Here is a 15,856-nt window from a genome sequence, read left to right as displayed (position 1 = left end):
TTTCACTCAGACCCATTGAAATGAATGAACCTGACTAAGTTGCGTCCATTGATTTCAGTGGGTCTGTCCTGCGTAAAAGTTAGCTGGAATGTCACCCATAATGCCTCTGAATGCCAGCTGCTAGGAATTCATGTATTGGCTTCTCATAGGCATCTGGTTAGTGTCATTTCGAGGTTACAATTTAATTACAGTTACCGGTACCTTCTGGTAACCGCCAAGGTCTAGCAGGGGAGAGAGAGCAGGAGACAGGGCCGGGCCACCCATGAGGCCAGGTGAGACAGCTGCCTTGGGCGGCAGGAGCCACAAGGACAGCAGATCCAGCCTCCAAGGATTGCATCCCCTCTTGTGGTAGTAGCTGCAGCGTGCTCCTTGGAAGGCAGATATGCCTTCTCTGCAGCCCCTCGCAGGTGTACCAGCACTATGGTGGCTGGCCTGGAGTGTCACCAGTCTCAGAACGCCTGTGCTCCAATGCGATGGGTTATGGGGAGAGGTGGCAAGATGGTGCATAGGGCCAGTGCGCTTGTGCATGGCAGGGGTGGGGGCTGCAGGGGAAATGCCATTGACACCGAAAGGCAGCACTTTCCGTTTTGCCTCAGGCTGCAAAAACTCCTGGGCCGGCCTTCGAGGGAGTGTTTTAGGGGGATACTTCTCTGGGGTTGCGGTGCTCATCTCGCTTTATTGGCCGAGGGAGCCAGCGTACAGCTTCCGGGTCATGTGGCCAGCATGACTAAGCCGCTTCTGGCGAACCAGAGCAGAGCATGGAAACGCCATTTACCTTCTCGCCAAAGTGGTACCTATTTATCTACTTGCACTTTGATGTGCTTTCGAACTGCTAGGTTGGCAGGAGCAGGGACCAATCAATGGGAGCTCACCCTGTCGCAGGGATTCAAACTGCCAACCTTCTGATCGGCAAGTCCTAGGCTATGTGGTTTAACCCACAGAGCCACCCGCGTCCCACAGTAGTAGTAGTACGTAATTATTTATTTATACCCCGCCCATCTCACTGTGTTTCCCCAGCCACTCTGGGCGGCTTCCCACAAAATAGGTCCTTCATCCCTTTCCCAAATGCTTACTTTACTTCCCTGCAGATGTATGATTCTCTCACGTATTTAACCAGGGAAATGCTTCAAAGCAGATGTGGGTTTATGGGTAAATACTGAAGAGGAGGGTAAGGATCCTGCCTTAGCCTCTCTGTTACATTAAGAATATGCCCCTTGCTGACCAAGGGACTTCAAAAAATTCTTGAAAGACAAGCTGTTTACCTTCTTGTTTGTATATCCCTGCGCTCCCACACATTTTAATCCTGCTTTTTCAAGAGAAAGAGACGAACGCACAAGTAAAATTAGGTTTTATATTTTTAATTTGCTTATATTTTTAAATTGCTCGGGAGAGGTTTGAATACGAATGTCAGCAAACCATGCACTGCTTACAGTCACATATTTCATCAGACACAAAGATCCACACGCTACAATATTCTGAAGATGAAAGATCCGTATGATGTAACTTCAGACACTGTGTATATGACATGGTTTCAGAACCTTTTTTTTATTTTTAAACAGACAATGCTCAGAGAATGAGACATGCATTGACCATTCATACACATTCAGTACTGAGGACTCTCAAATACAGTGGAAAATGCAAGGCTCCCCACATGAATGAAACTGGTTTTGGGGTCAGGAACATCATTAATGTGTTTGTAATAACTCGCATGCCAACCACTTAAATTGTAGTAGGAGCACATTTTAGAGTTTTTAGCACAGAAGGGGTAGTTTTATATAGGATATTTTTCCTATGAGCTAAAACACGAATCCACTTGGAAAATAAAATCCTGATGGGAAGAAGGGTGTGTGTGTGTCTCCTTTCCCTGTTTCTCACCAGATCCTGTATATAAAGGACTGCTGTTTGCTAAAAGGGTTGCCACCCATTTTGTAAAAGAGGCCCTGCCATTCCTTCAACAGTTTCACAACAGGCCGAAATTCAATAGGAGCAGCCTAGAGTAGGGTAAAGCAACACCGGTTGAATTTCTTCTTAGCTGCTGAAGGCACAGAGTCACTGTCAGGAGTAGAAGTGGCCAAGCCACTGGTTTAAAAGCCGTCTTTCTCAGACAGCTTTCCCAGTTTCATGCTGTGGCCATCTTACCCCTTTTTGTTTTCCAAAAAGTGCTTTTGAGATTTAGCCAGAGCCTAAAATACCGTGTAAGGAGAGTGATAGAGGGCAAATGTCAGTCATCAGTAGAAACCATCTGAGAAGGAAACCCCTGAGAAACAGTTCGATCCTATGAAAGTTTTATATCAGTAGCAAGTCTCACTGTATTCAATGGGACTTGCTCCCCAAGTAAACATGTTTAGGAGGATAGCCTAAATGTTTTTATTTTCTTACCTATTGTTTCTGGCAATGGTTTCTAAAAGTGCTTACATTTAAAAAGGGCTTCTACTTTAACACCGCCATCTTCTAAGTCTTAAATTACTGTTTGTCGCAGAAATTGAGTTTTCTAGCTCCTCAACAGTAAAGTACACATTCTGCGCGGGATGGGTCACATGAGCAAATCCTTTTAAAAACTCAACAATTTCAGATTAGGCCTCATCCAGAAATTAAAGCAAAAGAGGGCAAATCCTATATGTGTCTACTCAGAAGTAAGTCCCACTGAGTTGAATAAGGCTTATCCCCAGGTAATTGGATACAGGATTATGTAGGCTGAGCTGCAATCCTGTATCCAATGTAAAATTAAGACAAATCGCACCAGGATAAATTACACTAAATACTGTATTGAATTGACAGATTACGCCACTGACTAACTTTAAAAGGAAAAGATGTCAATCTATTTGCATTGGGCTTTTTCACCAAACGGTTGGGCTTTTTATTTACGTATTTAAAACTGGACAACATGTCTCTCTCAAAATGGGGCACAATGTACCCATTTTTCATTTTTGCGAAAGTGATGCTTCAGATCGTTCGTCCATTCACTCAAGTCACAATCACGTCCTGTATTTAAGTCTGTCTTGTCACTATCTACTGTACGTTTCAGTCATTTTATGGAACAAATGTACATGATATTTGCACTAAGAACGTGGGTATATACACCTTAGTACTTGAATTTCCATTCTCTTATTGCTTCGAAGGTTTGGCTGAGCAGAAAACCGTTTCCGAAATCCCACTGGAAAAAAGATCTGCAAGTCATTGGATTTTGACAACACAACAAGGTTTCTAGAATGCATGATTCCACCACAATACAAAGGACACACAAATTAGTTACAGCGTAGAAAAGATATCCCCGAATATCAAAAGAGGCCATACACATAATTGTCTTACATTGGAACACAGCCCTTTTTTTAAAGAGACATCTTTTTTTTTAAAAAAGCAAAAAAACCTTATGTGCTATATTTGTGTTCCTAAACAAGGCTTTCCCACAGAACATTACAAAGCCAAAAAGGAATTTTCATAGCAATGGGCAGAAATTCTAAGTCCACAAGTAGACACTTTTAAGTGCTGTCCTGTTATTCTGCATTTGTTAAACTCGTAAAAGTCATGCTGTGCATCACATTTCGTTTGCCGCGTTTTGTCATACAAAGTCTGCCTGCAAAGGTAGTTTCAGGAAACTCTCCAAAAGCTGGTAATCTCTTATCCAAATCTCTTATCCAATTTTTACTTCCTAAAATTAAGAGAACTATATCCCATTTTCATGTAAATGCATTTATAACTATAGGTCACCTACTCAAGTCATATCAGCAATGAATTATGAATTATGTACTGGATGTTCAAAAATTGTTTGAATACCCAAATTTGCATTATACATTATTCTACTTGCAAAAAAGGGATTAAATGCAATAATCCAAGGAAATTTTAACTGTTCCATCAACAGTTCACATCTTGTCTCCTCAGCTATAAAATTACGTATCGCAATGATTTTTTATTGTGGGGGAGGATCCAGTTAGTTAATGGAACAACAAACGCAGTGTTAGCAATTTGATGGTGGGGACAAATGACGATGAATGGAGGAAAAATGCAAAAAGAATGTTTAAATGAAGACATCAACAATAAAGTCTCAATAGAGAGAAAAATAAAGCAGAAGTCATGGGCTTAGAGCCTAAGATAAATTAAGGAAGACTGTGAAATGAAAGTTTCCTGTCTCCTTCCCTCTCTAGAACTATCTTGAAATGTTCAGGAGATTCTCTGAAACAACCTGGGCTCCTGGAGGAAAGGGAGAATTGTCTGAATTTGGGTTGACCTCAGCCTAAATTTGGGCAATTCCCTGTCCCCCATCAGCCCCCTTTCCCAATTCCACGAGGCCTTTCAGAAGGCTGCAGGAGAGAGGAGACAACAGTGTATACTTTCCTTCCATGTACTTCTTAGCTTATCATGCCATGATCCTAAAACCATTCAATATTTATACACCCCTCACTATTAAAACCTGAGTGGCTGAATGTCTAATCTGAGATCTGAAAAATTCCCAGTGCCTTACAGCAGTGGTTCCTTGAGCAAAGTTTTGGGCAATACTAGGTTTGTTGAGGTCCTCCTTCCTCCATGAGATGATCACTCATGGCGGACAAGCTTCTGCAAAAAGAAGTTTGCATGCCACGCTTCACTATACAAAGGAGAGCAATGGATGAGTGTCAAGGTGTGCTCTCTGCTCTTGCAGACTCAGAATGTGTGGGCCTAGCATCCTACATGAACTGACTCTGCTACCCAAAAGGAATCCTCTGCAGCAAACAGAGAGCCCATAGCAGCTTCTGTAAAGGAGAAGCTCCATAGCTCAGTGCTAGAATACATGCCCAAGACTGTGGAAAGGCACTGTCAACCAGAATACACGATACCAGGTGAGACAAATGTTCTCAGGGCTCAGTCTGCCCTCGAGTTCAGAGGAAGACAAGGGTGAAGAGGAAGCGCCTTTAGGGAAGTTATCACCCCCCACTTCCAGACCTTCTAGGCCAGAAGATCTTGCTTTGATAGACTAATCAGACTCTGAAGACACAGCCCAACACAATTCACAGTGTCCTCTCCTTCCATAAGCAAAATCAGAAAATAACCCTTCAAGTGGAGGCAATGTGCAGTCAATCGGAGGACCAGACCACCCAGCCTTTGTGAGGCCTTCACATCTTTCCGAGCCAACAGCTCTCCTCTAGCCAATACTTTCTGAAGTGGGTTATGGCATGTTCTGCCTTGGTGGATGTGAACCTGTTTTGACCCTGTTCTGCCAGTAAATGCCTCTTCCATATTAGGGAAGCAGAAGACACTTTCCACCATCTTTGCCTGGGGAGCCATTTTCCATTCAGAGGGGAGGCCATATTACCATAGGAACAATGGCCTCACACTGATAGGGAGCAATGGTCTAAAATGGCATGCAATCCAATCCAAAATCCAGCAAGAGTTGCCAACCGAATAGCAGGCAGCGGGGGACTGTCTCGGTCTGGCCTCTTGTAGTAAGCCGATTTGCAAAGGCAGCATGTTTACAATGCAGAAGTAAGCGTCATCAAGATGCTGTTAAACCCCAGGAACAAGGGCTATGGTAGTTAAAAGTTGACCCCTCCTAAGCCAGAGCAATTGGATTTAGTTCCAAAGGGGATTCACTACATTAAGTATGTCGGAAGCACCTTTTTGCCACTGAAGAACTTACAAATTTGTCACCCAAACATTTGAATGACTTGCCAGGCAAGTTAATCTGGTTTGATAAAATGTCGAAGGCATGCTTCTGTAGCCAAGTCTGCAAGGGCAACAAGAGTCATAGATGCAGAGCAGTTAATGTTTGCTTTAAGTGTTCAATCGCTGCCGAACCCCAAAGCTGAGCAATCTCAAGCACAAGTCTGAGTACAAGACCTAATAGTTTATAGCTTACCACGCTTTGCTCAATTATTTTTGCAAAGCTTTCTTGAATATTAAAGCTGAAGCTTTGATCCTAAGCTCTCAAACGTGAAGCAAGTTCCATTGAAACTAGCAGAATTTATTTCTAAGTAAACATGTATAGGACCAGGTTGTATGTATTCAAGCAGCATCTAATCTCATATTATGCATTCTGAGGATACCACAAGTGCAGCAGATGATACATGAGATCTAATTTCGCCTACCTCTTGGGTTCCTAAGAGACCATAGCGACTACCTTAAAAACAAAATTCTAGCATCTTTTTTTCCTATTGCACTCAGCCTTATTTACATGTAAGTATGTTTATGGTTGAATCCAGAACTTCCAAATGTCAGCTTCTTTATATAATAAACTGAATCTTAAAATAATTTATTTTATGGGATAGTCTTGTGGATGCAATGTTGTTGCTAGTTAGTTCTAACTATACAGAACTGTTTCAGAGAAATAATGGCAGAGAGCAATTATTTCGCGGTTGCGAACAGGCTTGCTTGCTCCCTCCATCCCACCTAGTTCACAGTAGACTTAATTTGCCGTAAGGTCCAAATTGGGCAAAAACTGCTTTATCACAAACCACAGCGTGCCTCCTAACCATGGTTTGTTTCAATACTGGTTGAGACTCAAACCAGTGGTTGTGGCAACCACAGTTTGCTCACTGGGCAATCATGGAGAATTATTGCTACTGCAAACCAAAATGGTGGCATGGAATATGGGGGAAAGAGGAACCATAAGAACTTCCAAGTCAGTTCACAACCACCAAACCGTGGTTTGGCTGTGACGTCTGAACCAAGCCACAACATCTGTCAAACAGGAAAGCGGTCAGTGGCCTGTGTTTTGGAACCTCAAAAGCATCAGAATAAGATGAAGAGATATGCAAAAGGATGGGTTTTTTAATGCAACAGAAGAAGATGGCAATGTTCCTTTCCAGTGATCTCCCCTCGTTAAGAAATATGAATAAAACGAACCAAAAGAGTAAAAGTCAAAGGGGAAAAATAGTTAAAACACAAAAGGTGGTGAAAAGGGTTCTGCAGCCAATGACACACAGAGCTTTGGAGTCTAAATGATGTGAACATTTTGCGGGGGAAAGGTCCTAATGCTAGGACACACGTGCTCTGGTTTCAGTGCCATTTTTGCTATTTTTAAAAAAGCAATACCAGATCCTGAGGAATAACGGATGGAAGCTACATTAAGGATGGCCTGCAAAACCTCTGGCCAACCAAGCTAAATGCTGCCCATTATCAACTATGCACAGCAACGTCTCAGAGGCATACAGCCCAACGCTTTGCATGTTCACGCAGAAATCAGTCTCAATGAGCCTTACAGGTAAGTGAACATAAGACTGCAGTCTTAACAAACCTTTCATTTCAAAGCTGCCTGGGTCTGCAAACAGAGAGAGATTGTCAAGGGCCTGCCAAGCCACAGGAACATGGCTGGTTGCCTTGACTTGTTTAGGTCACGAGTTGTGCCGGCCTGTATTAGAGCAGGGATGACGGAACCTTCAGGTGATGTTGGACTCCAACTCCCATCCGCACCAATCAGAATGGCCAACAGCTAAGGATGATAGGAATTGTAGTCCAGCGCCATCATGACAGTCAAACAATGCCCCCTCCTGCATTATTGGGGTGGGAGTCAAAAGGGGGAGAGCAGTCCTTCAGGTTAGTTTTCTGCACGTTGTAATGTTCAATAATAAAAAAACACCACAGGTTTTTTTTAAAACTCAACACACACACACACACATATATAACAGTTTTTAAAGGAACAGTTTATACCCCACAGCTTTAAAAAAAAGAAAAGCTACAGAACAAAGTAAGAATAAAATAAGTTACTTATTGGGAACAAAGCTAAGGCACTAGAACTGCAGCAGGTGAAGGAAACAAAACAAAACAGAACAAAACAATACCCACATGACAGTATGTTAAGTTGACAAAACCTCCAAGCCATGGAATCCCTGGAAGAATGCTTTGCTAAAATAATTTATTACATTGGAGGGGTGTGAAAAACAAAACGTCCCTGTTTTTGCTCACGTTAAAGCAGAACTGTTGCACTGTTCTACAGAATTTCCTTCCATTGCAAGAATCCTTTCAAAAGCAAAGGTGTTCCAAAATACACACACACACACACACAGCGTTGATGAGACAGCTTTGGTTCATTTTGGACTTTTCTTGGAAACTTGGCATCCCCCCTAAATTTCCGAGACGTCGTTCTGTATCCTTTCTGCCTGGTGAGCAAGTGTAATGATCGATCCAAGCTTCCTCTTTCCCCCACAAAATCCGTAGGCCGCAGTTCTCCCATGTGTTTTGGGTGGACTTTTTTTTTATAAAAAATGTGATCATCATCACAACTTAATAAATATTGGTTCCTGGCTCTGCTTCTGTGGAGTGTCACTAAGAGGAAAGACACTAGAGATGGCTACATCCACTATACCTTGGCATAGCTCTGCGTAAAGTTTCCTAAAAAATAAAAAATGAGAAGAAACAAGTTTGAATTAGAGAAGTTGATTGAGCATAGTGTATGTACACGTACCTAGGAGTACACTCGCCTGAACAAAATGGGACATACTCCTGAGTAAGCATGGACAGAATAGCACCGTAAAGCAGTGGCATTCTTCAGAACATCGGATTTCGTATCATTTCCTCTCTCTCTCGGCAAAGGACTACTGAAACCCCTTTTATCTAGACCCATCCCTTTAAAAAAAACCACTCTAAAACTGAAATTGATTTATTATAGCGCAATGTTCTATCACCAGTGTGGCTAACAAAAGCAGACATGGGGGGGCGGGGATTAGAAAGAATATTGTGGGTTTGAGAGGCCAGTTTGCATTGTATTGTTGAAATGTCGTGTTATGACTAATAATATTTATTTATAACTCGTCTCAACCTAAACCAAGGCTCAAAATAAATCCCCAGCGTTACTGCCGGAAGACAGTCTTTCTCCTTTGATATTATGGAGCTGGGAGAAACAGGAATCTGAATCCTAGCTAAGATCCCTCACGAATACAGGCCGCTGCCACCCTCATAAGGATATTAAACACACAGCTGGCCAAGTGTCTACGAATGCAGGAAGACACCTGTTTTTTTTAACTGCTAGCCCAGTTTCCCCTTCATGTGTTGTTTTGCACAGATGCACAAATAGTATCTGGCATTGCTAGCAAGCGGTACAAAGAAACAGTGGCGTAACGCTTTCCATGCACCAGCTGATATCTTCGGCAATTTAATTTCCAAATATTAAGATTTAGGGCTGCTGGGGTTCATTGCCTCTCTGGCCTTCACCTTCAATTCCCCTATTATAGCAGAGCAGGACAGACATGAAGTACAGACGCTTATGGTTCCTGGAATCCACACGTGTATGTGCAGTGTGGATGGCACTGTTGAGAGAGGCTAGGAAGTGGCTCTCTCGGCAGATCCTGTCTATCTTACCTGCCTTTCCTGGGCAGCAATGCACCCTTGCGCATGTGTGCAACAAGCAGCTTGGCACAGAAGGATCATATGCAGCAGGAAAGGTTTGGAGGAGAAGGTGGGAAGTCCAGAGATTCAGAGGAATCTTTTAACTGCTGATGTGTGTGGTTGTACTGTTATAAGTTTATATTTGTAAAACCAAATAAAAATTGTTTAAAAAAAAAGTAAGTAAAAAAACCCCAAAATAACAACAACTCTGCCCCGAGAATGTAAGACTCTCTCTTCCAAACCTCTCTCTCCAGCACCTACATCAGCTTTACAAGGGGAGAGAGAAATGTTTGTGTGTCCACGATCGCCATGCAAATGCAAAATGCAAAACAGTAAGGGTCTGGAATTTACAGAGTATTCCATATTGCGACACAGCTCACCCACATGCTTGAAAAGCATGCCAGCATGCGACAAGAACTTACTGGGCACACGCAGGGGCACCATTCACTTCGATCAGCCAGACCTTCAAGTCTTCATCCACCATGAAATCGAAGCCAAAGAGCTGGAAACTCTGGTAATGAAGGTGTTTGGTGCTGATAGCGGGTTCTATACACATAAGGCAGCTTCTGCAAGGAAAAAGGACAGAGCACGCCTGATATCAGCCCAAAGCAATATTATTATTATTATTAAAATTAATTTATTTGCTTTTTCAGATTAACTTTTTACAGTCACATATCCAACATTCAAGGGACGTGGATGGCACTGTGGGTTAAACCACAAAGCCTAGGACTTGCCGATCAGAAGGTCGGCGGTTCGAATCCCCATGACGTAGTTTAACCCACAGCGCCACCCGCGTCCCTATTAAACATATAACACACACCAATTACAGAACAGCAAAATCGAAAATAAAATAACAGTCCGAACACACTGACAAATCTTTGTCAAACTGTATATGCTAAAACCATCCCAACTTTAACAAACACCAAATAATGCATAGTAACATCCGCTGCTGGGACTGTCAGCTATAAAAAAAGACATATATTGTGCCGGCAGTAATTATGGTCTACAGGAGTTTATATAAAAGGAGGGGAAAATAATATTAATTAAAATATGTGCTTTATATGTGCTTTGTAAATGCCAAACTGTGCTGTAGACCATAGGCGCTTTTATTATTTCATTATTAGTTATTAAATTTCTATACCGCCCTTCACCCAAGAACCGTTTTTGGGTAGATTCCTTTGCAGGATCAGCCTCACGGGCTGAGTTTGACTCAATCAGATGATGTCCTTGGGCCATCACAAAATTGGCAGGCAGGTTGTTCCATTGGTCTGATCCAGCAAACCCTTCTTAAGTTCTTGTGTTCTTCTAGGGACTAACAGTGACATTAAAGTACAACCTTGGAAGTTGAACGGAATCCGTTCCAGAAGTCCGTTCGACTTCTGGAATGTTCAAAAACCAAATTGCTGCTTCTGGTTGGCTGCAGCCTGCAGCCAATCAGAAGCCACGTAAGCCCCATCGGATGTTCGAGTTCCAAAAGAACATTCACAAACCGGAACAATCACTTCCAGGTTTGTGGAGTTCAGGAGCCAAAACGTCCAAGTCCCAGGGTGTTTGGGATCCAAGGTATGAGTGTACAACAAATTAACACAATACCCTACTTCTAAAAGCATCCGTGAAAAAAAACCCCATCAATCATAAATTGATTAATAATGGTAACCTTTGTCTTGGAAGAATCCTCAGGGAACAGTTGTTAACAAATGTAAAACACGTTACCTTATTATATTTTTGACTTGCAATAAGATTGTGTTTTCCAGAGTAATGTTCAAAGCGCTCATCAGATACTGATTAAACTCCTCAAAAAACATCTCATTCCCTTCTTCATATCTCCCATAGTTCTTTGAATATTCCTTCTGTATGCAGTGATTGGTCAAATGGCAGGTTTTGTCCAGGAAATTAGCACTATTGTAAGGTTCGGAAGAGGTCCGTAGAACGCCTTCTCTGTAGAGGTAGATATTATACTGGTGATCCACTAGCACCCAGCTTCTAGAAGGTGGAAAAAAATATAGAGGCGGTGTTTTTAAAACCATTAAGAAAATTTTCAGTTCAGAAGAATCAGATTTAATTACCAGCCTTTCACACCAAACCTTCACTTCAGTGGGTTATTGAGATGAAATATCAATATGAAAAGAGCTTACCTAATATCAAATTTGCGATGACCTGGTTCTAAAAGCATAGGCTTCTCAAGGTATTTCTGAATCACATGCACTTGCCCTTGATTATCTATGAAGTCCAGAAGTTCCGTAGCCTCCGAAGAAATAAGAATTCCTTCACCTAACCAGGAGGAAAAGACGAAAGCGAAGAAGTTGGACACGAAGTACAAGCCTCCGCCTCAACAAAGAAGTGATAAGATAAAAAGAACAATGACTTCTCCTTCCCCTCCAACCCTTTTCCATTGTGTGCCATCCCTTTTAGATTGTAAGCCTGTGGGAAAGAGGAATATTACTGCTCATCTTTGCAAGCCGTTCTGGGAGCCATTTTGGCTAAAAAGCAGGGTAGAAACATACTTTTTAATACATCTTATACATGTATAAGACGGAATCAGATAAGTGTTGGAGGTGCAATGAGATTGAGGGTATGTTCTTTCATATGTGGTAGACCTGTAAAAGGGTAAAAGAGTATTGGGAAACGATTTATAATGAATTGGGGGGAAAATGTTTAAAACCAGTGTCCCTTTTGTTGGGGATAATTCAGATGGAAATTCCCAGGCGTCAAAAAAAGTCTATTTATGTATGACACTACTGCGGCCCGTGTTTCATTAGCCCCAAAATGGAAAAAGCGCGAGGTCCCAACCAAAGAAGAATGGCAACTTAAAGTGGTGGAATATGTGCAGTTTGCAGGCCTAACGTATAGAATAAGAGAACAAGAAGACTGGAAAATGTTTATTGAATATATGGGGGGAGACTGTGTACGCTTGAAAATGTTGGCAGCATTAAGATAAATTCAACAGTGTAAATAAGTTTTGATAGAAGTAATAATGGAATACTGAATGGTTTAGTTTATGTAAAATATGCAGGGATTTATGATATGCAAATTGAACCATGGAAAAGGGGAAGTCAATGACATTTTAGGGTTGTTTAATGAATATTTTAAATTGTAAAATAGAAAACTTAATAAAAATTATACACACACACACACACAAAAGAGACATACTTTTTTTTAAAAAAAGCATACAATATTATTACGTCTTTGCTGTAAGATACTGAGACCGTGAGTGGGTCTGTGGCTCTTTTGATTTGCGCCTCAGTCTCTTAGCTGTCACACTGCTCTAGCATCTATTGGATAAATATCTCAATAATTTGAGACTCTCTTTGCTAACCTTTGGCCCCCGCCGAAGATTTGGCTATCCACACACTTCCCTCTCCGCTTTCTTTCCTCTTCTGATAGGATGCCAGGAAAACTTCCCTTTCATCCGTTCTTGGGTTGTTTATCAAATGATGGGTCCCATTCTGTGCTGGAGCCACTGGAGTCTTGAGATTAGTTGGGTAAATCACATACGACTCCGGGAACCATGTGCAAGATTCTGCTAATTCAGGACTTGTCTTGATTAGTCTAAAGAAAGAGACAAGGATTTAATTTGAGTTGGGTTTTTCCCCTCCATAGGGCACGCTGGAGTTGAAAGACCTTTCAAATCATCACGACCACCACCATTTAGTTCCTTTACGAACCCTTTCCTACGAACCAGTTCAAAACAGTTTCACACTACAACTGCATATATAAACGCAATTCAAAAGCATGGCATATTAAAAAACCATTTATATAGACACATAAACATTTATATCTGTCAGGGAACTGCCATTGGCTCAGAGGCGAGAGATAGAAGGGCAGTTGCGTTACAGGGAGCCTCCAAAAATCTTGCGAAGCAGTTCCTCTTCCGGTGAGGAGGAAAGCCCCACCTCTAGTGGAGCAGAGGTGCAAGGACCAGAGGATGCTAGTAAAAGCCGTAACACCACTCCTGAGCAAGCCGGAGAGGAGGGAAGCACGCTCTTGCCATCGCCCATCCTGCGTAGTAGTCTGAGCCGCAGGGAGGGGCGGAAACGGCTGGGGGTAACGAAACTTTTACGTTGGGGGAGGTACAAAAACAGACCACTCCCGGATTCTGCTAGCGATTGAGCCAGACATGAACTTATGATGCTCTTCACTGTAAATAGCTTGCACCAAAATAAAGCCGGTAAAAGACAGGTCGGAGTCTGGCCTGGTTACTCTCGAGCAACCACAGCAGCCATCTGACAATATCCAATGCAGATACTGAATGGGGGCGGGGGAGAGATCTCCACTTAGAAGGCTTCCTGAAAGGGGCAAGTCGTTATCTTCAATATCTCTCTGCTGTAAAATTTGGAGGTACTCCATAGCCTCTTCTTCTCCTAAAGATATCCCTATATGGGCTACCTTTCCAGGCTGAAGAGTCCCATGTGCCTTTCACTTACTTCTACAGCACATGCAGAACCGCCTGCTTGATCCTTGGACTCACTATTGGTCTCGTTCGCTCTTCGCATGCAGGGGAAGCCCCTAACTCACTGAGGGTTTGAGACCCATCGGCTCCCCTCACCTGGTTTGGCCGGCCTGTTGAAGCCGTTTCCCAGGATGTGGCCACTGTCACATGCTGACAGCTTCTGATTTCATTTAATATTCTAATTTTCTGAGATTGTTAATTTGGAGTTTTCATCAGCTGTATGCCATAATCATCACAATTATAACAAATAAAGACTTGACATATCTCGCTTTGCATGTCATGAGTCTATCTCATATATTAGTTTCACCTTTTAAGTTGAATTACTGAAATAAATGAACTTTTCTGCAATATTCTAATTTTTCGAGTTTCACCTGTAGGAGCCAAAGGTGAGAACTGAGCGCAGGGTAATTTTCATGGTTTTCTGAACTCTGGCAGGGTAATCGCTGAGAATCTTTACTGAGGTGGTTTGGGTCGGAATCTAGGAGGATTAAGATCAGTTTTGGTCCTAGAGTTAAACTGAGATGCAGTTGTAGAAGAAGACACTCTAGTTAATTCCAGCTTGATTTCTAGCACTAAAGGGCAAGCGGAATATAATTTTGCAAAAGGTCAATCAAGAGATGTATCTTGAAAAGGACACACAACTATGGCAGAATCGCCCAGTAATTTATTTCGCCTTCACAAGAAAAGGTCAGGGTTTTTAAGGAAGGCTCATTTGAAATTAACGAGTCACACAGCCTCAAGGCTTATCTCCATATGCAAATAAAGGCAGCATGAAAAGGCCTACATTATGCCACTATATAAAGGAAAAGGACCCTTGGGCAATCAAGTCCAGTGAAAGGCGACTATGGGGTTGCAGCGCTCATCTCGCTTTTCAGGCCAAGGAAGCCGGCGTTTGTCCACAGACAGCTTTCTGGGTCATGTGGCCAGCAGGACTAAACTGCTTCTGGCACAACGGGACACCGTGACGGAAACCAGAGTGCATGGAAACGCCGTTCACCTTCCCGCCACAGCGGTACTTATTTATCTACTTGCATTGGCGTGCTTTCAAGCTGCTAGGCTGGCAGGAGCTGGGACAGAGCAACGGGAGCTCACCCTGTTGCGCAGATTTGAACTGCCGACCTTCTGATCGACAAGCCCAAGAGGCTCAGTGGTTTAGACCACATCAAAACGAGCCCTCAAGCATCTTTTGCCCAGAATCAGAGTGGCGTGTCAGGCGGCTTCACGGAAATCACGCTAGGTCTGAAAGCGGACCGCCAAAGGAAGGCTTCCAGTCATAGTACCATTTATTATTTCAAAGAAGGCTTTGTGTTTCATATTCTTACAAGTTGAAAGGAACAAATTGCGGGGTCTGCTGCAGGGGAAAAGGTGCGATTTGTTGCTATTAAGAGGAAACAGCAAAAAGGGAGAGGGGTGAGCTTGAGTCCACGGAGGCTTACGAAGTAATAAATTTGTTGAGGGCAGCTCTCGTGTCCTATCACCACAAGGATTTTCTTGCACAAAGGGACTTTCCTCCCTTCCCCGAATCTGCTCCATGGGATTTGGGGGAAATGCAGAACAGAACAGACTTAGGGCGTGCGTAGGTGGAGGAAGTTCCACTACACAAGAGAAAAGCCTTGCACTGACTGTACAATTACGGGGTGCAAGCTATAGTCTTTAAGGTGCCACAAATCTCTTTGTTGCTTATACTACATTTTGCATGTCTATCAAGAGATGTGTCTTGAAAAGGACATACAACTATGGCAGAATGGCCCAGTACAGTGGTACCTCGGGTTACATACGCTTCAGGTTACATACGCTTCAGGTTACAGACTCCGGTAACCCAGAAATATTACCTCGGGTTAAGAACTTTGCTTCAGGATAAGAACAGAAACCGTGCTCTGGCGGAGCGGCAGCAGCAGGAGGCCCCATTAGCTAAAAGTGGTGCTTTAGGTTAAGAACAGTTTCAGGTTAAGAACGGACCTCTGGAACAAATTAAGTTCTTAACCCGAGGTACCACTGTAATTTATTTCGCCTTCACAAGAAAAGGTATGGGTTTTTAAGGAAGACTCATAACATACAGTAAGGAACAATGATTATAAACATTCTTTTTTAGAATACAAATGTCAAGGGTGT

General features: G+C 42.6%; 1 protein-coding gene across 1 annotated transcript in view; it reads right to left on the bottom strand.

Annotated features, from left to right (window-relative positions):
* Positions 1–1,342: 1,342 nt before the first annotated feature.
* The window catches only part of TTL (tubulin tyrosine ligase), a 28,969-nt gene continuing 14,455 nt past the window's right edge, over positions 1,343–15,856 (bottom strand). The window contains exons 3-7 of the mRNA XM_082217138.1: positions 12,611–12,843; positions 11,430–11,565; positions 11,008–11,277; positions 9,717–9,860; positions 1,343–8,301 (exon numbers count right to left, since the gene is read on the bottom strand). Of these exons, the coding sequence (XP_082073264.1) occupies positions 8,187–8,301; positions 9,717–9,860; positions 11,008–11,277; positions 11,430–11,565; positions 12,611–12,843 (898 nt within the window). The 3' untranslated portion in view covers positions 1,343–8,186. The remainder of the gene's footprint in view (positions 8,302–9,716; positions 9,861–11,007; positions 11,278–11,429; positions 11,566–12,610; positions 12,844–15,856) is intronic.

Source organism: Podarcis vaucheri (genome assembly GCF_965113315.1).
Source record: "Podarcis vaucheri genome assembly, chromosome: 3".
NCBI classification, from domain to species: domain Eukaryota; kingdom Metazoa; phylum Chordata; class Lepidosauria; order Squamata; family Lacertidae; genus Podarcis; species Podarcis vaucheri.
Note: the sequence above shows the minus strand (reverse complement) of the source record. Positions and strands in the feature narration are given on the sequence as shown.